The sequence below is a fragment of the Corylus avellana genome, chromosome 8 (genome assembly GCF_965113065.1).
Source record: "Corylus avellana chromosome 8, dhCorAvel1.hap1.2, whole genome shotgun sequence".
NCBI lineage: Eukaryota > Viridiplantae > Streptophyta > Magnoliopsida > Fagales > Betulaceae > Corylus > Corylus avellana.
Genome location: NC_142497.1, coordinates 6,518,645 through 6,538,632, shown reverse-complemented (window position 1 = coordinate 6,538,632; position 19,988 = coordinate 6,518,645). Strand labels below are relative to the sequence as shown.

Here is a 19,988-nt window from a genome sequence, read left to right as displayed (position 1 = left end):
TCATTGTAATAGAGACTACAAATTTGTATTAGGACACTTGAAAACCGACACAACTTTGGACTTTGAGGTTTGAGAGAATTCTACATGTCAAATTATAAATGAAGCGAAATATCCCAAATGTTTCACAATCTTCATTTATGATGACTTCTTAGTGATTGGCCGAAAAGCATCAATCTTGACTGAAAGTGTTGCTCTCTCTAAGAGATGGTCTGACAGAATCACACAAGTTCTTCAACTAGGGGGCCGTAGAACAGTTTGTATGCCTCCATAACTTCAAGATTCCACATCGCCTCTCGATCCGGGATCGTTGAAAGATCAACAATCTTGTGAACCTAATATCAAATACACAATGCCCAAATATTTGCAACGGTGAAAATTCTGTTCAATATTTTGCTCTTTCACTATTCTACAATTGTTTTCATCCAATAATGAGCAAACAACTTTGTACCTTGATCACTGGGGGCTCAACTGCACCTGCACTATATCCTCCAATAACCATCACACACATCCCTGTAGTACAAAGAAACATAGAGAGGGTGAGAAAAACAATCAAATTCAGCAGCTATTTCTCGGAAATGCTATAATACGCCACCGGAGAGTGAAAATTTTGGTACCGGTCTTCCAAGGGCGCAGACGGAAGTCGGCGGAGTTGAGGGAGAGCTTGACGACACCGGTGCTATTCTCAAGAAGCAACGGCTCTTCTACGTTGTTGTTTTCCTCGGGGGCTGAGACCAAAACGCCCTGAGATACTGAAATTGATTCGGAATAGAGAATTGCATAGTAAAATGGGAAAGGTGTTTTGGGAAAACAAGAGAGAGAGAGAGAGAGAGAGAGCGAGAACCTGTAACCAGGCGCGTTGGAAGAGGACGCCACCGAGAGTCATGTTAGGAAATTAATCCTATTTCCCAAGACCCGTGAGATGCGAAAAATAAGAAGAATGCGGAATAACAAAGATTAGGCAATCAAATCACACACGACACAAAGATTTAAGTGGTTCGGCTTAACAAGCCTACATCCACTGGCGGAGACGACCCGGAGAAAATTCACTATCAAAAGATGGAGTACAAAAATAGTAGAGAGAAAATCACTCAGATCCCAAAGCCCCAATACACCCAAATCTCACTATTACACAAGAAAGATTATTCCCAAAATAGAATACAAAAGACAGATGTACAAACTCTTCTTTTGCTGGAACGGATGGCGGCTGATCTCTATTTTCTTCTCTCACTCTGCAGCACCTTTTTTCTTCTAATCACTTGTTTTTGGCTCCTCCAAAAACCACCAAGAAGAAAACACCATTGCTGCCCTTGTACCTCCTTCTCTCAAATTCTCTCTTTTTTTCTCCTCCCTTTGGCGCTTCACGTTTTTGGCACACTAGAACACAAGCAAATATTATCTTTCTTTTTGCTCTACACTTTGCCGCACAGCACCATGCCATTATATATTGGGCAAAGACTCCAACTCCAAGTCAGAATAGTACTCCTAATACAAGTTAGAGAAGTACTCCAAAACCTCCCAAGGCAAGGACTCAAAGTCGGTGTGTAAAGGCACGACACCACATAAGGAATCCAACAAGGAGAAGTATTCCTAGGCTGAACAGCAACTTGCAATGGGCCCCACGTGTATTGACTTGTCTTATTCAAGTCACAAATATCAACAAGTCATAGCGTTCTGCGGCGCCCTTTTTGTCGCATCCTTCAGCTGAGGGCACAGCAGCTTTAGCGCTGCTAGGCTGTCGTCCATCTCTCTCTCTCTCTCTCTCTCTCTCTCTCACCTCTCGCCTCACCCAAAGAGCCAGATTGCCAGTATATGTAACAGCGCGTTTTGATTTTGGGAGGGAAATGATGGAGACTAAACGACGTCGCTCGAAATTTGCAAAGAAACATGCAAACTATCAAAACCAGACTACAAATGATTGGGAGATAATGTCAAGTCTGACCCAAAACAAGAGAGCCAATCATGTTGTGTATTTTTTTTTTTTTTTTTGCAATAAAAGAATTTTATTGAATTTTTATAAAATTATACTTTTTTGGTTACTTTGAATTGGACACTAATCTCCTTTTAATTGTAAAATGCTGTACACAGCTTACTTTTAAGACACTAAAAATCAATATGTTCAAATTATTTACTGATTTTTGTTTAAAGGATCAAGGAATTTTATTTTTTAGAAAACAACTTTTTCTCTTAATTTTAAAATGTATGTTCTTCTTCGTCATAAGAAACAAAGTAGAAAAAATTTCAAACTAAATAAAAGTAATAGATTTTAATAAAAAAAAAAAAAATTGTAATAGTCAAATTGCTTGGGATTAAATTCTTGCCCCCAGTAAGTGCAATGATCAGTAAGCATAAATAAATTCAATGGTGGTTTTACTTTTAAAAGGAAAAATGAATGAGCATGAAAAAAAAAAAGGCTTGTTGAGTTTGTCGATATAATACTTTTGATGCCAAAGTCAGTAAAAAGTAAAAAATTTTGAGCTAAAAGAAAGACTTTGCAGCAGTAAAACAATTAATTTTTGAGAGACTATTTTCTAAAAAAATATAATCTGGAAGAAATTTTAAAATTTTGAGCTTGCGTCGTAAACCCAAATGCACCCAGTTTTTTTTAATTTTCTTTCTCATTTTTTATTTTTTGTTTTTATATTTTCTGCTCAATGGGTACAAAATTGGTCCGGACTGCATAAGCCAAGCAGATAACACAAACTGTAAGCAAGTATTTATTTTCTTTTATTGTCAGAAGATAATGACAAAAGAAATACAGGAATAAATTTATCATTACTTGAATAGAATTATATCTAATCATTGAAATCTCCATCTTCTTCCCTCCATATTCCATTATTACAAACAAAACCACAAGAAATATAAATAAATTAACCAAATTAACCGTCAACAACATCTGGGTTGAAGAGCAAATTAAGAAGAGTAATGTTACGGTAGATGCGCGCAGGTGTATGATTAGCTCATGAGCCGCATGCCGCTTTCGAGCAAAGATTCGGCAATAAATCTGTTTGCAGCGTCCGATGGATGGAAACCGTCCCAAAAGACGTAATCGGATGCATTAGCACACGTCCCCACAGAAAACGGATTGCATAGAATTGACGTTTCTAGCAAACCTGTCCCACAGCAAGCCTTCCTTGACTCAGCAAACCCTGTAATCATCCAGATTTATGAAAATTAATCAATCAATATGCAATCAGCTTTGTCTCTTAATTCATCCCAAAAAATAAGGTTTAGTCTTTTAGGCTCTCCTTGTTTCGACATAAAATATTTTCTGCTTGTCAAAATGATTTTTTAGAAAGAAAAAAAATTAGATGAAAACAATTTTTGGCGTTTGGCTTGCAGGAAAAATTGGTGATGGCAGCGGGAAATGGCCAGTGGCAAACTCTAGTGGGGGCTCCATGAGACTTCCGACGGTGGAGGAGAGTGAACTGCGAGATAGAATGCGTGCAAAAAGAGGTTGAAACTCAAAAAATTGTTTATGGGTTTAAAAAAATAGAATCCATTTTAAGGGATTAAAAATGGTTATTATGTCACTAAAAAATGTTTTCAGTTTACCACGCTTTTCAATCATACCAAACGGAGTTGTAGTAAAGGCTAACACAGCTTCGCCATGCTAAAATGACTAGGCACTTCTTTTAGGTGTCTAGTTCAAATTGTTTAATTAACTCTTCTTCTTTTTTTGTCATTTTTTTCTCTTCCCCTAATTGACTGAGGAAAATGTTACAAGGGAGTGTCTTTTCTACTCTTGATCGATCTGAAAGGAAGAGAGAGTGTGAGACTTAACAAAAAGGGTGGATTCCCCAACAATAAACCCCAAGTGAAAATTACAATGCAGAAAAAACAATTAAACAATAGAAAATGAATCCAAAAATGATACGGTCCTATCAGAAGTGGCTGCATAAAGCAGTACTAGCACAAAAACAAAGTACTTAAGTTGGGGTATGACTGTTGCGATACCCTTTAACCCCATTCGAACCCCAAGGAACCCGAACAGGGGCATGACTGTCGCAATACCCTTCAACTCTACCCAAATTCCTGCTAGGAAATAGTAACAACAAATATAATGAAGCTGAAGTGAAAGAGGCACCAATAAAAACTAATTTGGATCCAACAAAAAAAGAACAACAACAAAACAACTAGCAAGTAGCAGCAATGGCCGGGGCATGGAAGGCGGACATCACTGGCCGGCACGTAGGAAACACACTTTAGCGAGTAAGATCCACACGCACGCACGTGGTAGTCAAAACATATCGAGGTGGGCGATATTGGGAAATGCAAAAAAGCAAGAACAAAAAGTGAAGAAAAAGGCAAAAAGGAGGAGGAACAACGTGAGGGAGGAGGAAAGCGATCCCTCCTTCCCCAGAACAGCCTCACAAGGCGGTGGAAGAGTCTCACCATGGAGGCAGAAAATCTCAAACCCTAAAAGATTGGAAGGTTCTCTCTCTAAAAATGAGAGAGAGAGAGAGAGAGAGAGAGAGAGAGAGTGTATGGAATTTTTTTTTGGTCATTCTCACTTGGCTTATAACTACAACTTTTTTACAATTTGCCAAAATAAATTTAACTCCCTGCGATTCAATCGCATGCTTACATCAACCCAGAAAACAAATCCACTTACCATATGCTGTAGGACTTGTGGAAATATTGTATAGAGGTCGGTAGATATCAAAGATAATCAACTTGAGACCAAAAAGTTGATTTTGCAACCTCCGAGATGTGGCATTAAGCCTGTCATTAAAGGAAATTGCATCATTGTTTAACCATTCTAGACACTCGTTGCTACCCAAACCAAATATTGTCATGGCTGCTGGCAGGCATCCCATTGGGGGCAGTGTTGTCACTCCAACTCTCCTTGCTCCCAACGCATATAACCTCTGTAAAAAATAAATAAATGTTAATTTGTTTGTCAATGAATGCATAGGAATTTGTTTATTTTCTTATTTCTTACAAATAACATACATAAAAATCCATTTATTAGTGGTAATAGATTAACATCGAAATGTTATGATATGACATAAAGATATAAAGATAAAAGTAGAAACTTGAGTGTTTGTTAACATTTTTTATTTGGAACAAAGAAAATAAAATAGAGGAGAAAAAAATTCTATCAAACAAAGCCAATTTTGGGTAAAATATGTCTAGCATATTGAATTACTATCTTTCTTTCTAATTAAAAGGATAGGATGGGTGACCAGCTTTGGCTATTCTATTTGGGTGTGACCATTATAGTTCGTACTCGCTGGGAACCAACGACGGGAGGGGTGTAAACAATGAGAAACCATAGAAACCGCATCGAGCCCAGTTGAGTCATAGCTTTACCTAATCCCTCTAAGAGATCAGTAAAACTCAAATTGGCTAACACTAATTAGACTCGTGTGGGGATTTCGAACCTATGCCCTAGTGCGTACCCAACCAATTGGGGATTCCCATTGAATTATAATTACTATCTTATGAATTAAAAAATTGCAATTATAATCTATGTTTGAGAACTGCTATGAGGAAGGACCTGGATGAAGTTTGTATAGGATTGCATGAGAATGTCTGAGAAGCGATCAAAAGTAAAGGCGAGTTGAAGAAGAGGATCAATGTAATAGTTCTGAAGAAAGTCACTACTCCCAGCACTAAGATAGTAGACTGCATCAGATGTTATTGTTGAAGCATTTGATCTCCCTGCAATTTCCACCAGCCTATTTTGGTACTCCCTGTAGTTCTCCAGCTGCTGACTTAATGAGATCGTATTCTACACCACCAAAATTCACAACATATATATATTGTTAGAATGTAAATTAAATGATTAAATTTATTTATTTTTACCTCCTTAAGCTTTTGGAATAAGTAATTATTTAACATTGTATCAGAGTAAGAGTTTAGGCTCTGACTTCGAATTCATGTTTGTGTTTCAATTAAATATTTTATGTGTTGGGCATTTCACCTATTTTTATCAACTTAAACTTTTGAAATAAATGATAATTTAATGTATATGAATGAGAGAGATTTCTTTTTCTTGTTAATGTATTTACATATAGTTCGGCTGTAGCATCAAAATAACCAGAAGCAGCTGAAGCAAAGTTTGCACCGGTCAAGAGGTTATTTCCGTTGGCTTCTCTGCTAAGATAAGCTTGTGGATAAGGGATTTCTAGGCGTTCAGCTGTAATTAAAAAAAAAAAAAAAAACACACAAATGAGAACTCCATTAAAGAAGCAGTAGAAAGCATTATTATTAATAGAGAAACTTCTATTAGTAGAGAAACTTTAACCCCAAAGGGTTGGTTCATCTTGGGACCCAACTAGAATTTCTTATTTTTGGGGGGCAATGAAGGATTAGGCTTAATTTTTAAACAAAAATTACACATATTTAACTTAATAAAAAAATTAAAAGAATATTCGAAAATCAGTGAGTGCCACGTACGGCCTCCCTTATTCTTAATGTGGTTTGGTCTTTGGTTGGTTTGAGTGGTAAGCTACTTGGTCATGGTACTTCATCAAGCATTAGGTCTAATTAGCTTCATCCCCTTTGATCAATAATTTCTTAGGGCAACACCTATGAGTGAGAGCCTGAGGTTTACCCGATCTAGATGGAGGGGCTTTTTGCACTTGGTATCTCGAGAAACTTGTCAGGGCAAGTCCCCGGATACCCGGATATAAAGCAAATCATAATAAACAAATAAATTAAAAATAAAAATAAAATAAAAAAATAGAGCGAGAAACTTTGAATTGAGGAATTTGAGAAAGATGAACCAGCGAAGTCACAGGCAAGCTTTCCATTGCAGAACCTCCCGGTTGGTTGTTTGGTCGGAAAGTCTCGACCATACGGCGGGAAATTTGATTTGACAAGAGTAAAGAGGTGGTTATTGTTCCCGACATCAAAGCCGGAGTCCCCGAAGAAGTACATTGCAGGCCCATACTGCCCATCACCATATTGCCCATTGGCCACAAATAGCCGAAGAAACAGAAGAAGAACGGAAGCCACGAAAGATCTTGGAATTCCCATTATAATTATAATATATATATATATATATATATATAATCTTAGTTGGTTGTAGTGTGTTAGGGAGTTGGGTATTTAAGGAGGGTTGTAGTGTGTTACGGAGGTGGGAATTTAAGGAGGGCTGCAATAACTGGTTGGAGACCAACCTTTAAACCTCTGATTTTAACACACATTACTCACCATGCAAACAAAGATGGTTGAGAAGACACTGCATGTTCCAAGAAAACAAAGATGGTCGGTTGAGAAGTCTCTCTCTGCTTGTTCCAAGAAACATGACGCACTTTAATCACACACACTTTAACCACCAAGCAAATAAAGATGGTTGGTTGAGAGCATGTTCCAAGAAACATGACACACTTTAATCACACACACTTTAACCACCAAGCAAATAAAGATGCTTGGTTGAGAGCATGTTCCAAGAAACATGACACACTTTAATCACACACACTTTAACCACCAAGCAAACAAAGATGGTCGGTTGAGAAGTCATTTCATGTTGCAAGAAACATGACAAAATTTTTAGAAAATGCTGTTGGACAACTTCTATTTTATAGGATTAATTGAAATTAGGTTTGATAATTATTTATCTCAATTCTCTTATAAATAAGAGTCTTTTGTATTGTAAAATTATCAATTAAATAAGAGTATAAAGTAGCTTTTAAAATTTTATTATGTTATAGACGGAATTTTATAAAATCTATATGTTTATTTTATTTTATTCTACTATTGTTTTATATATTCATTTGATTATGTTTTCTTTCAAATCGTTCATGTGTCCACATTACAAAATGATTGCAATCCTTTGTTTGAGAGAGCTCAGGAAAGAAATGAAAAAAAAAAAATGGTCAATTGTTTAGAAAATTCGATTTAACTTCGGCCCGCTTCTTTCTTTTTTGTATTGTGGACAGATGATTGACGAACATGCATCAGTATCCACAATACTCTGGTCTAATTAATTCCCATAAGTTGAGAAAGCTTTATAAATGAGAGGAACGAACTTCTTAAGGCTCTTAGTATGTTTGGTTGAAAAAAGATTTTTGATAAATATTTTATGTATTTTTAGGTGTTAGGTGCGACAAAAAATAATAGTCAACAAAAAATATTAAAAGACTCTTTAATTTCCGTAAAATGATTTTCTTTTTTTAAAAAAAAAATCATAAATTATTTTTCGAGTTTGAGCATTTTATTCTTAATTCGACAAACTTGACCGGAATGTCACAAGGACCCCGCTAGGACATCTTCGGGACTCCTCGGAATTTGGTTGGGACCTACCGAGGCCAACTTGCTGTAAAATCCAAGAAACTAATCTGAAAACAGCTCTGCAAGTTTACAGTCCTGATCATGTTCTTGCTGCTCTGTGTTTTCTGATACGTCTATTGGCATGACTGGATACCAACACATTGCTACTTGCCTCTGCCCATTTCATGTGTCAATATGGCATATCAATTAAACTTATTTTTATACATGTTTTATAAATACATCATTCATTAGTGCTAAACCTTGATCACAGATGTAATGCTGCATAGTCCTTCAAGGAATGAAATTTTTCGTATCGCCATATGCGTCCTACTTTCGAGATGTATGGCCCTGTTCAATCACAGCAGAGAAAACTCTTGTAAAAAATATTGCAAGGAGGAATACATTTTTTCATAAATTCTGCTAGGAACATTGAAATTTAGCTGTCAATACAATATTGCAAGAGATCGAATTTGTGCCTCGTACATGAAAATGATGATCGGTCGATGCCCCCGGCGTCACTTTTACGTTGTTAGTTTTGCAGGTAGAAGTCAAGCGGATCTTTTAAGCAACCAGATTCATATTATCCAAAACATTTGCCTGTTTAATGCAATACACTAGTTTCTCGGGATGGAATATGCTTGAAAAGCAAATATCATTCTGAGCTTTTGTGTACCTTGAATCGACTCTGCACTTTTGGCACTTTCTTGTTGGCAGACCACAGACAATCAGAACATTGGAAAAAGGAAATGAGTGAGAATTAAGTCTCTCATGTTTGTCGTTTCATTGTAATAGAGACTACAAATTTGTATTAGGACACTTGAAAACCGACACAACTTTGGACTTTGAGGTTTGAGAGAATTCTACATGTCAAATTATAAATGAAGCGAAATATCCCAAATGTTTCACAATCTTCATTTATGATGACTTCTTAGTGATTGGCCGAAAAGCATCAATCTTGACTGAAAGTGTTGCTCTCTCTAAGAGATGGTCTGACAGAATCACACAAGTTCTTCAACTAGGGGGCCGTAGAACAGTTTGTATGCCTCCATAACTTCAAGATTCCACATCGCCTCTCGATCCGGGATCGTTGAAAGATCAACAATCTTGTGAACCTAATATCAAATACACAATGCCCAAATATTTGCAACGGTGAAAATTCTGTTCAATATTTTGCTCTTTCACTATTCTACAATTGTTTTCATCCAATAATGAGCAAACAACTTTGTACCTTGATCACTGGGGGCTCAACTGCACCTGCACTATATCCTCCAATAACCATCACACACATCCCTGTAGTACAAAGAAACATAGAGAGGGTGAGAAAAACAATCAAATTCAGCAGCTATTTCTCGGAAATGCTATAATACGCCACCGGAGAGTGAAAATTTTGGTACCGGTCTTCCAAGGGCGCAGACGGAAGTCGGCGGAGTTGAGGGAGAGCTTGACGACACCGGTGCTATTCTCAAGAAGCAACGGCTCTTCTACGTTGTTGTTTTCCTCGGGGGCTGAGACCAAAACGCCCTGAGATACTGAAATTGATTCGGAATAGAGAATTGCATAGTAAAATGGGAAAGGTGTTTTGGGAAAACAAGAGAGAGAGAGAGAGAGAGAGAGAGAGAGCGAGAACCTGTAACCAGGCGCGTTGGAAGAGGACGCCACCGAGAGTCATGTTAGGAAATTAATCCTATTTCCCAAGACCCGTGAGATGCGAAAAATAAGAAGAATGCGGAATAACAAAGATTAGGCAATCAAATCACACACGACACAAAGATTTAAGTGGTTCGGCTTAACAAGCCTACATCCACTGGCGGAGACGACCCGGAGAAAATTCACTATCAAAAGATGGAGTACAAAAATGGTAGAGAGAAAATCACTCAGATCCCAAAGCCCCAATACACCCAAATCTCACTATTACACAAGAAAGATTATTCCCAAAATAGAATACAAAAGACAGATGTACAAACTCTTCTTTTGCTGGAACGGATGGCGGCTGATCTCTATTTTCTTCTCTCACTCTGCAGCACCTTTTTTCTTCTAATCACTTGTTTTTGGCTCCTCCAAAAACCACCAAGAAGAAAACACCATTGCTGCCCTTGTACCTCCTTCTCTCAAATTCTCTCTTTTTTTCTCCTCCCTTTGGCGCTTCACGTTTTTGGCACACTAGAACACAAGCAAATATTATCTTTCTTTTTGCTCTACACTTTGCCGCACAGCACCATGCCATTATATATTGGGCAAAGACTCCAACTCCAAGTCAGAATAGTACTCCTAATACAAGTTAGAGAAGTACTCCAAAACCTCCCAAGGCAAGGACTCAAAGTCGGTGTGTAAAGGCACGACACCACATAAGGAATCCAACAAGGAGAAGTATTCCTAGGCTGAACAGCAACTTGCAATGGGCCCCACGTGTATTGACTTGTCTTATTCAAGTCACAAATATCAACAAGTCATAGCGTTCTGCGGCGCGCTTTTTGTCGCATCCTTCAGCTGAGGGCACAGCAGCTTTAGCGCTGCTAGGCTGTCGTCCATCTCTCTCTCTCTCTCTCTCTCTCTCTCACCTCTCGCCTCACCCAAAGAGCCAGATTGCCAGTATATGTAACAGCGCGTTTTGATTTTGGGAGGGAAATGATGGAGACTAAACGACGTCGCTCAAAATTTGCAAAGAAACATGCAAACTATCAAAACCAGACTACAAATGATTGGGAGATAATGTCAAGTCTGACCCAAAACAAGAGAGCCAATCATGTTGTGTATTTTTTTTTTTTTTTTTGCAATAAAAGAATTTTATTGAATTTTTATAAAATTATACTTTTTTGGTTACTTTGAATTGGACACTAATCTCCTTTTAATTGTAAAATGCTGTACACAGCTTACTTTTAAGACACTAAAAATCAATATGTTCAAATTATTTACTGATTTTTGTTTAAAGGATCAAGGAATTTTATTTTTTAGAAAACAACTTTTTCTCTTAATTTTAAAATGTATGTTCTTCTTCGTCATAAGAAACAAAGTAGAAAAAATTTCAAACTAAATAAAAGTAATAGATTTTAATAAAAAAAAAAAAAATTGTAATAGTCAAATTGCTTGGGATTAAATTCTTGCCCCCAGTAAGTGCAATGATCAGTAAGCATAAATAAATTCAATGGTGGTTTTACTTTTAAAAGGAAAAATGAATGAGCATGAAAAAAAAAAAGGCTTGTTGAGTTTGTCGATATAATACTTTTGATGCCAAAGTCAGTAAAAAGTAAAAAATTTTGAGCTAAAAGAAAGACTTTGCAGGAGTAAAACAATTAATTTTTGAGAGACTATTTTCTAAAAAAATATAATCTGGAAGAAATTTTAAAATTTTGAGCTTGCGTCGTAAACCCAAATGCACCCAGTTTTTTTTAATTTTCTTTCTCATTTTTTATTTTTTGTTTTTATATTTTCTGCTCAATGGGTACAAAATTGGTCCGGACTGCATAAGCCAAGCAGATAACACAAACTGTAAGCAAGTATTTATTTTCTTTTATTGTCAGAAGATAATGACAAAAGAAATACAGGAATAAATTTATCATTACTTGAATAGAATTATATCTAATCATTGAAATCTCCATCTTCTTCCCTCCATATTCCATTATTACAAACAAAACCACAAGAAATATAAATAAATTAACCAAATTAACCGTCAACAACATCTGGGTTGAAGAGCAAATTAAGAAGAGTAATGTTACGGTAGATGCGCGCATGTGTATGATTAGCTCATGAGCCGCATGCCGCTTTCGAGCAAAGATTCGGCAATAAATCTGTTTGCAGCGTCCGATGGATGGAAACCGTCCCAAAAGACGTAATCGGATGCATTAGCACACGTCCCCACAGAAAACGGATTGCATAGAATTGACGTTTCTAGCAAACCTGTCCCACAGCAAGCCTTCCTTGACTCAGCAAACCCTGTAATCATCCAGATTTATGAAAATTAATCAATCAATATGCAATCAGCTTTGTCTCTTAATTCATCCCAAAAAATAAGGTTTAGTCTTTTAGGCTCTCCTTGTTTCGACATAAAATATTTTCTGCTTGTCAAAATGATTTTTTAGAAAGAAAAAAAATTAGATGAAAACAATTTTTGGCGTTTGGCTTGCAGGAAAAATTGGTGATGGCAGCGGGAAATGGCCAGTGGCAAACTCTAGTGGGGGCTCCTTGAGACTTCCGACGGTGGAGGAGAGTGAACTGCGAGATAGAATGCGTGCAAAAAGAGGTTGAAACTCAAAAAATTGTTTATGGGTTTAAAAAAATAGAATCCATTTTAAGGGATTAAAAAATGGTTATTATGTCACTAAAAAATGTTTTCAGTTTACCACGCTTTTCAGTCATACCAAACGGAGTTGTAGTAAAGGCTAACACAGCTTCGCCATGCTAAAATGACTAGGCACTTCTTTTAGGTGTCTAGTTCAAATTGTTTAATTAACTCTTCTTCTTTTTTTGTCATTTTTTTCTCTTCCCCTAATTGACTGAGGAAAATGTTACAAGGGAGTGTCTTTTCTACTCTTGATCGATCTGAAAGGAAGAGAGAGTGTGAGACTTAACAAAAAGGGTGGATTCTCCAACAATAAACCCCGAGTGAAAATTACAATGCAGAAAAAACAATTAAACAATAGAAAATGAATCCAAAAATGATACGGTCCTATCAGAAGTGGCTGCATAAAGCAGTACTAGCACAAAAACAAAGTACTTAAGTTGGGGTATGACTGTTGCGATACCCTTTAACCCCATTCGAACCCCAAGGAACCCGAACAGGGGCATGACTGTCGCAATACCCTTCAACTCTACCCAAATTCCTGCTAGGAAATAGTAACAACAAATATAATGAAGCTGAAGTGAAAGAGGCACCAATAAAAACTAATTTGGATCCAACAAAAAAAGAACAACAACAAAACAACTAGCAAGTAGCAGCAATGGCCGGGGCATGGAAGGCGGACATCACTGGCCGGCACGTAGGAAACACACTTTAGCGAGTAAGATCCACACGCACGCACGTGGTAGTCAAAACATATCGAGGTGGGCGATATTGGGAAATGCAAAAAAGCAAGAACAAAAAGTGAAGAAAAAGGCAAAAAGGAGGAGGAACAACGTGAGGGAGGAGGAAAGCGATCCCTCCTTCCCCAGAACAGCCTCACAAGGCGGTGGAAGAGTCTCACCATGGAGGCAGAAAATCTCAAACCCTAAAAGATTGGAAGGTTCTCTCTCTAAAAATGAGAGAGAGAGAGAGAGAGAGAGAGAGAGAGTGTATGGAATTTTTTTTTGGTCATTCTCACTTGGCTTATAACTACAACTTTTTTACAATTTGCCAAAATAAATTTAACTCCCTGCGATTCAATCGCATGCTTACATCAACCCAGAAAACAAATCCACTTACCATATGCTGTAGGACTTGTGGAAATATTGTATAGAGGTCGGTAGATATCAAAGATAATCAACTTGAGACCAAAAAGTTGATTTTGCAACCTCCGAGATGTGGCATTAAGCCTGTCATTAAAGGAAATTGCATCATTGTTTAACCATTCTAGACACTCGTTGCTACCCAAACCAAATATTGTCATGGCTGCTGGCAGGCATCCCATTGGGGGCAGTGTTGTCACTCCAACTCTCCTTGCTCCCAACGCATATAACCTCTGTAAAAAATAAATAAATGTTAATTTGTTTGTCAATGAATGCATAGGAATTTGTTTATTTTCTTATTTCTTACAAATAACATACATAAAAATCCATTTATTAGTGGTAATAGATTAACATCGAAATGTTATGATATGACATAAAGATATAAAGATAAAAGTAGAAACTTGAGTGTTTGTTAACATTTTTTATTTGGAACAAAGAAAATAAAATAGAGGAGAAAAAAATTCTATCAAACAAAGCCAATTTTGGGTAAAATATGTCTAGCATATTGAATTACTATCTTTCTTTCTAATTAAAAGGATAGGATGGGTGACCAGCTTTGGCTATTCTATTTGGGTGTGACCATTATAGTTCGTACTCGCTGGGAACCAACGACGGGAGGGGTGTAAACAATGAGAAACCATAGAAACCGCATCGAGCCCAGTTGAGTCATAGCTTTACCTAATCCCTCTAAGAGATCAGTAAAACTCAAATTGGCTAACACTAATTAGACTCGTGTGGGGATTTCGAACCTATGCCCTAGTGCGTACCCAACCAATTGGGGATTCCCATTGAATTATAATTACTATCTTATGAATTAAAAAATTGCAATTATAATCTATGTTTGAGAACTGCTATGAGGAAGGACCTGGATGAAGTTTGTATAGGATTGCATGAGAATGTCTGAGAAGCGATCAAAAGTAAAGGCGAGTTGAAGAAGAGGATCAATGTAATAGTTCTGAAGAAAGTCACTACTCCCAGCACTAAGATAGTAGACTGCATCAGATGTTATTGTTGAAGCATTTGATCTCCCTGCAATTTCCACCAGCCTATTTTGGTACTCCCTGTAGTTCTCCAGCTGCTGACTTAATGAGATCGTATTCTACACCACCAAAATTCACAACATATATATATTGTTAGAATGTAAATTAAATGATTAAATTTATTTATTTTTACCTCCTTAAGCTTTTGGAATAAGTAATTATTTAACATTGTATCAGAGTAAGAGTTTAGGCTCTGACTTCGAATTCATGTTTGTGTTTCAATTAAATATTTTATGTGTTGGGCATTTCACCTATTTTTATCAACTTAAACTTTTGAAATAAATGATAATTTAATGTATATGAATGAGAGAGATTTCTTTTTCTTGTTAATGTATTTACATATAGTTCGGCTGTAGCATCAAAATAACCAGAAGCAGCTGAAGCAAAGTTTGCACCGGTCAAGAGGTTATTTCCGTTGGCTTCTCTGCTAAGATAAGCTTGTGGATAAGGGATTTCTAGGCGTTCAGCTGTAATTAAAAAAAAAAAAAAAACACACAAATGAGAACTCCATTAAAGAAGCAGTAGAAAGCATTATTATTAATAGAGAAACTTCTATTAGTAGAGAAACTTTAACCCCAAAGGGTTGGTTCATCTTGGGACCCAACTAGAATTTCTTATTTTTGGGGGGCAATGAAGGATTAGGCTTAATTTTTAAACAAAAATTACACATATTTAACTTAATAAAAAAATTAAAAGAATATTCGAAAATCAGTGAGTGCCACGTACGGCCTCCCTTATTCTTAATGTGGTTTGGTCTTTGGTTGGTTTGAGTGGTAAGCTACTTGGTCATGGTACTTCATCAAGCATTAGGTCTAATTAGCTTCATCCCCTTTGATCAATAATTTCTTAGGGCAACACCTATGAGTGAGAGCCTGAGGTTTACCCGATCTAGATGGAGGGGCTTTTTGCACTTGGTATCTCGAGAAACTTGTCAGGGCAAGTCCCCGGATACCCGGATATAAAGCAAATCATAATAAACAAATAAATTAAAAATAAAAATAAAATAAAAAAATAGAGCGAGAAACTTTGAATTGAGGAATTTGAGAAAGATGAACCAGCGAAGTCACAGGCAAGCTTTCCATTGCAGAACCTCCCGGTTGGTTGTTTGGTCGGAAAGTCTCGACCATACGGCGGGAAATTTGATTTGACAAGAGTAAAGAGGTGGTTATTGTTCCCGACATCAAAGCCGGAGTCCCCGAAGAAGTACATTGCAGGCCCATACTGCCCATCACCATATTGCCCATTGGCCACAAATAGCCGAAGAAACAGAAGAAGAACGGAAGCCACGAAAGATCTTGGAATTCCCATTATAATTATAATATATATATATATATATATAATCTTAGTTGGTTGTAGTGTGTTAGGGAGTTGGGTATTTAAGGAGGGTTGTAGTGTGTTACGGAGGTGGGAATTTAAGGAGGGCTGCAATAACTGGTTGGAGACCAACCTTTAAACCTCTGATTTTAACACACATTACTCACCATGCAAACAAAGATGGTTGAGAAGACACTGCATGTTCCAAGAAAACAAAGATGGTCGGTTGAGAAGTCTCTCTCTGCATGTTCCAAGAAACATGACGCACTTTAATCACACACACTTTAACCACCAACCAAATAAAGATGGTTGGTTGAGAGCATGTTCCAAGAAACATGACACACTTTAATCACACACACTTTAACCACCAAGCAAACAAAGATGGTCGGTTGAGAAGTCATTTCATGTTGCAAGAAACATGACAAAATTTTTAGAAAATGCTGTTGGACAACTTCTATTTTATAGGATTAATTGAAATTAGGTTTGATAATTATTTATCTCAATTCTCTTATAAATAAGAGTCTTTTGTATTGTAAAATTATCAATTAAATAAGAGTATAAAGTAGCTTTTAAAATTTTATTATGTTATAGACGGAATTTTATAAAATCTATATGTTTATTTTATTTTATTCTACTATTGTTTTATATATTCATTTGATTATGTTTTCTTTCAAATCGTTCATGTGTCCACATTACAAAATGATTGCAATCCTTTGTTTGAGAGAGCTCAGGAAAGAAATGAAAAAAAAAAAATGGTCAATTGTTTAGAAAATTCGATTTAACTTCGGCCCGCTTCTTTCTTTTTTGTATTGTGGACAGATGATTGACGAACATGCATCAGTATCCACAATACTCTGGTCTAATTAATTCCCATAAGTTGAGAAAGCTTTATAAATGAGAGGAACGAACTTCTTAAGGCTCTTAGTATGTTTGGTTGAAAAAAGATTTTTGATAAATATTTTATGTATTTTTAGGTGTTAGGTGCGACAAAAAATAATAGTCAACAAAAAATATTAAAAGACTCTTTAATTTCCGTAAAATGATTTTCTTTTTTTAAAAAAAAAATCATAAATTATTTTTCGAGTTTGAGCATTTTATTCTTAATTCGACAAACTTGACCGGAATGTCACAAGGACCCCGCTAGGACATCTTCGGGACTCCTCGGAATTTGGTTGGGACCTACCGAGGCCAACTTGCTGTAAAATCCAAGAAACTAATCTGAAAACAGCTCTGCAAGTTTACAGTCCTGATCATGTTCTTGCTGCTCTGTGTTTTCTGATACGTCTATTGGCATGACTGGATACCAACACATTGCTACTTGCCTCTGCCCATTTCATGTGTCAATATGGCATATCAATTAAACTTATTTTTATACATGTTTTATAAATACATCATTCATTAGTGCTAAACCTTGATCACAGATGTAATGCTGCATAGTCCTTCAAGGAATGAAATTTTTCGTATCGCCATATGCGTCCTACTTTCGAGATGTATGGCCCTGTTCAATCACAGCAGAGAAAACTCTTGTAAAAAATATTGCAAGGAGGAATACATTTTTTCATAAATTCTGCTAGGAACATTGAAATTTAGCTGTCAATACAATATTGCAAGAGATCGAATTTGTGCCTCGTACATGAAAATGATGATCGGTCGATGCCCCCGGCGTCACTTTTACGTTGTTAGTTTTGCAGGTAGAAGTCAAGCGGATCTTTTAAGCAACCAGATTCATATTATCCAAAACATTTGCCTGTTTAATGCAATACACTAGTTTCTCGGGATGGAATATGCTTGAAAAGCAAATATCATTCTGAGCTTTTGTGTACCTTGAATCGACTCTGCACTTTTGGCACTTTCTTGTTGGCAGACCACAGACAATCAGAACATTGGAAAAAGGAAATGAGTGAGAATTAAGTCTCTCATGTTTGTCGTTTCATTGTAATAGAGACTACAAATTTGTATTAGGACACTTGAAAACCGACACAACTTTGGACTTTGAGGTTTGAGAGAATTCTACATGTCAAATTATAAATGAAGCGAAATATCCCAAATGTTTCACAATCTTCATTTATGATGACTTCTTAGTGATTGGCCGAAAAGCATCAATCTTGACTGAAAGTGTTGCTCTCTCTAAGAGATGGTCTGACAGAATCACACAAGTTCTTCAACTAGGGGGCCGTAGAACAGTTTGTATGCCTCCATAACTTCAAGATTCCACATCGCCTCTCGATCCGGGATCGTTGAAAGATCAACAATCTTGTGAACCTAATATCAAATACACAATGCCCAAATATTTGCAACGGTGAAAATTCTGTTCAATATTTTGCTCTTTCACTATTCTACAATTGTTTTCATCCAATAATGAGCAAACAACTTTGTACCTTGATCACTGGGGGCTCAACTGCACCTGCACTATATCCTCCAATAACCATCACACACATCCCTGTAGTACAAAGAAACATAGAGAGGGTGAGAAAAACAATCAAATTCAGCAGCTATTTCTCGGAAATGCTATAATACGCCACCGGAGAGTGAAAATTTTGGTACCGGTCTTCCAAGGGCGCAGACGGAAGTCGGCAGAGTTGAGGGAGAGCTTGACGACACCGGTGCTATTCTCAAGAAGCAACGGCTCTTCTACGTTGTTGTTTTCCTCGGGGGCTGAGACCAAAACGCCCTGAGATACTGAAATTGATTCGGAATAGAGAATTGCATAGTAAAATGGGAAAGGTGTTTTGGGAAAACAAGAGAGAGAGAGAGAGAGAGAGAGCGAGAACCTGTAACCAGGCGCGTTGGAAGAGGACGCCACCGAGAGTCATGTTAGGAAATTAATCCTATTTCCCAAGACCCGTGAGATGCGAAAAATAAGAAGAATGCGGAATAACAAAGATTAGGCAATCAAATCACACACGACACAAAGATTTAAGTGGTTCGGCTTAACAAGCCTACATCCACTGGCGGAGACGACCCGGAGAAAATTCACTATCAAAAGATGGAGTACAAAAATAGTAGAGAGAAAATCACTCAGATCCCAAAGCCCCAATACACCCAAATCTCACTATTACACAAGAAAGATTATTCCCAAAATAGAATACAAAAGACAGATGTACAAACTCTTCTTTTGCTGGAACGGATGGCGGCTGATCTCTATTTTCTTCTCTCACTCTGCAGCACCTTTTTTCTTCTAATCACTTGTTTTTGGCTCCTCCAAAAACCACCAAGAAGAAAACACCATTGCTGCCCTTGTACCTCCTTCTCTCAAATTCTCTCTTTTTTTCTCCTCCCTTTGTCGCTTCACGTTTTTGGCACACTAGAACACAAGCAAATATTATCTTTCTTTTTGCTCTACACTTTGCCGCACAGCACCATGCCATTATATATTGGGCAAAGACTCCAACTCCAAGTCAGAATAGTACTCCTAGTACAAGTTAGAGAAGTACTCCAAAACCTCCCAAGGCAAGGACTCAAAGTCGGTGTGTAAAGGCACGACACCACATAAGGAATCCAACAAGGAGAAGTATTCCTAGGCTGAACAGCAACTTGCAATGGGCCCCACGTGTATTGACTTGTCTTATTCAAGTCACAAATATCAACAAGTCATAGCGTTCTGCGGCGCCCTTTTTGTCGCATCCTTCAGCTGAGGGCACAGCAGCTTTAGCGCTGCTAGGCTGTCGTCCATCTCTCTCTCTCTCTCTCTCTCTCTCTCACCTCTCGCCTCACCCAAAGAGCCAGATTGCCAGTATATGTAACAGCGCGTTTTGATTTTGGGAGGGAAATGATGGAGACTAAACGACGTCGCTCGAAATTTGCAAAGAAACATGCAAACTATCAAAACCAGACTACAAATGATTGGGAGATAATGTCAAGTCTGACCCAAAACAAGAGAGCCAATCATGTTGTGTATTTTTTTTTTTTTTTTTGCAATAAAAGAATTTTATTGAATTTTTATAAAATTATACTTTTTTGGTTACTTTGAATTGGACACTAATCTCCTTTTAATTG

General features: G+C 37.1%; 5 protein-coding genes across 5 annotated transcripts; all 5 read right to left on the bottom strand.

Moving 5' to 3' along the window:
• Nucleotides 1-166: 166 nt before the first annotated feature.
• On the bottom strand, nucleotides 167-1,743 carry LOC132162817 (uncharacterized). Its single transcript, XM_088519335.1, has 5 exons — nucleotides 1,666-1,743; nucleotides 842-883; nucleotides 615-741; nucleotides 449-510; nucleotides 167-332 (listed from the first exon to the last, which is right to left on the bottom strand). Exons 1-5 carry the CDS (start codon nucleotides 1,741-1,743, stop codon nucleotides 219-221), a joined length of 423 nt encoding a protein of 140 aa, XP_088375461.1. The 3' UTR covers nucleotides 167-218.
• Nucleotides 1,744-2,952: 1,209 nt separating this feature from the next.
• Nucleotides 2,953-6,984, bottom strand: LOC148584037 (GDSL esterase/lipase At5g22810-like). The gene is made up of 5 exons (XM_088519248.1): nucleotides 6,732-6,984; nucleotides 6,015-6,142; nucleotides 5,501-5,734; nucleotides 4,613-4,868; nucleotides 2,953-3,146 (listed from the first exon to the last, which is right to left on the bottom strand). Exons 1-5 carry the CDS (start codon nucleotides 6,982-6,984, stop codon nucleotides 2,953-2,955), a joined length of 1,065 nt encoding a protein of 354 aa, XP_088375374.1.
• Nucleotides 6,985-9,166: 2,182 nt separating this feature from the next.
• LOC148584036 (uncharacterized) lies at nucleotides 9,167-10,749 on the bottom strand. Its single transcript, XM_088519336.1, has 5 exons — nucleotides 10,672-10,749; nucleotides 9,848-9,889; nucleotides 9,615-9,741; nucleotides 9,449-9,510; nucleotides 9,167-9,332 (listed from the first exon to the last, which is right to left on the bottom strand). The coding sequence occupies exons 1-5, from the start codon at nucleotides 10,747-10,749 to the stop codon at nucleotides 9,219-9,221; spliced, it is 423 nt and encodes a 140-aa protein (XP_088375462.1). The 3' UTR covers nucleotides 9,167-9,218.
• Nucleotides 10,750-11,814: 1,065 nt separating this feature from the next.
• On the bottom strand, nucleotides 11,815-15,986 carry LOC132162818 (GDSL esterase/lipase At5g22810-like). The gene is made up of 5 exons (XM_088519235.1): nucleotides 15,734-15,986; nucleotides 15,018-15,145; nucleotides 14,504-14,737; nucleotides 13,616-13,871; nucleotides 11,815-12,150 (listed from the first exon to the last, which is right to left on the bottom strand). The coding sequence occupies exons 1-5, from the start codon at nucleotides 15,984-15,986 to the stop codon at nucleotides 11,957-11,959; spliced, it is 1,065 nt and encodes a 354-aa protein (XP_088375361.1). The 3' UTR covers nucleotides 11,815-11,956.
• Nucleotides 15,987-18,088: 2,102 nt separating this feature from the next.
• LOC148584035 (uncharacterized) lies at nucleotides 18,089-19,665 on the bottom strand. Its single transcript, XM_088519136.1, has 5 exons — nucleotides 19,588-19,665; nucleotides 18,764-18,805; nucleotides 18,537-18,663; nucleotides 18,371-18,432; nucleotides 18,089-18,254 (listed from the first exon to the last, which is right to left on the bottom strand). Exons 1-5 carry the CDS (start codon nucleotides 19,663-19,665, stop codon nucleotides 18,141-18,143), a joined length of 423 nt encoding a protein of 140 aa, XP_088375262.1. The 3' UTR covers nucleotides 18,089-18,140.
• Between the last annotated feature and the right edge of the window lie 323 nt (nucleotides 19,666-19,988).

Coding starts and splice junctions, on each gene's coding strand:
- LOC132162817 (XM_088519335.1), bottom strand. CDS start 1,743: ATGGACGACAGCCTAGCAGCGCTAAAGCTGCTGTGCCCTCAGCTGAAG. Junction 884..1,665: donor AAAGGGCGCCGCAGAACGCT/ATGACTTGTTGA, acceptor TAATTTCCTAAC/ATGACTCTCGGTGGCGTCCT. Junction 511..614: donor TCTGCGCCCTTGGAAGACCG/GTACCAAAATTT, acceptor TTTGTACTACAG/GGATGTGTGTGATGGTTATT.
- LOC148584037 (XM_088519248.1), bottom strand. CDS start 6,984: ATGGGAATTCCAAGATCTTTCGTGGCTTCCGTTCTTCTTCTGTTTCTT. Junction 6,143..6,731: donor GCTTGCCTGTGACTTCGCTG/GTTCATCTTTCT, acceptor TTTTAATTACAG/CTGAACGCCTAGAAATCCCT. Junction 3,147..4,612: donor CACAAGTCCTACAGCATATG/GTAAGTGGATTT, acceptor GGATGATTACAG/GGTTTGCTGAGTCAAGGAAG.
- LOC148584036 (XM_088519336.1), bottom strand. CDS start 10,749: ATGGACGACAGCCTAGCAGCGCTAAAGCTGCTGTGCCCTCAGCTGAAG. Junction 9,890..10,671: donor AAAGCGCGCCGCAGAACGCT/ATGACTTGTTGA, acceptor TAATTTCCTAAC/ATGACTCTCGGTGGCGTCCT. Junction 9,511..9,614: donor TCTGCGCCCTTGGAAGACCG/GTACCAAAATTT, acceptor TTTGTACTACAG/GGATGTGTGTGATGGTTATT.
- LOC132162818 (XM_088519235.1), bottom strand. CDS start 15,986: ATGGGAATTCCAAGATCTTTCGTGGCTTCCGTTCTTCTTCTGTTTCTT. Junction 15,146..15,733: donor GCTTGCCTGTGACTTCGCTG/GTTCATCTTTCT, acceptor TTTTAATTACAG/CTGAACGCCTAGAAATCCCT. Junction 14,738..15,017: donor ATGCTACAGCCGAACTATAT/GTAAATACATTA, acceptor TTGGTGGTGTAG/AATACGATCTCATTAAGTCA.
- LOC148584035 (XM_088519136.1), bottom strand. CDS start 19,665: ATGGACGACAGCCTAGCAGCGCTAAAGCTGCTGTGCCCTCAGCTGAAG. Junction 18,806..19,587: donor AAAGGGCGCCGCAGAACGCT/ATGACTTGTTGA, acceptor TAATTTCCTAAC/ATGACTCTCGGTGGCGTCCT. Junction 18,664..18,763: donor TCCAACGCGCCTGGTTACAG/GTTCTCGCTCTC, acceptor TCAGTATCTCAG/GGCGTTTTGGTCTCAGCCCC.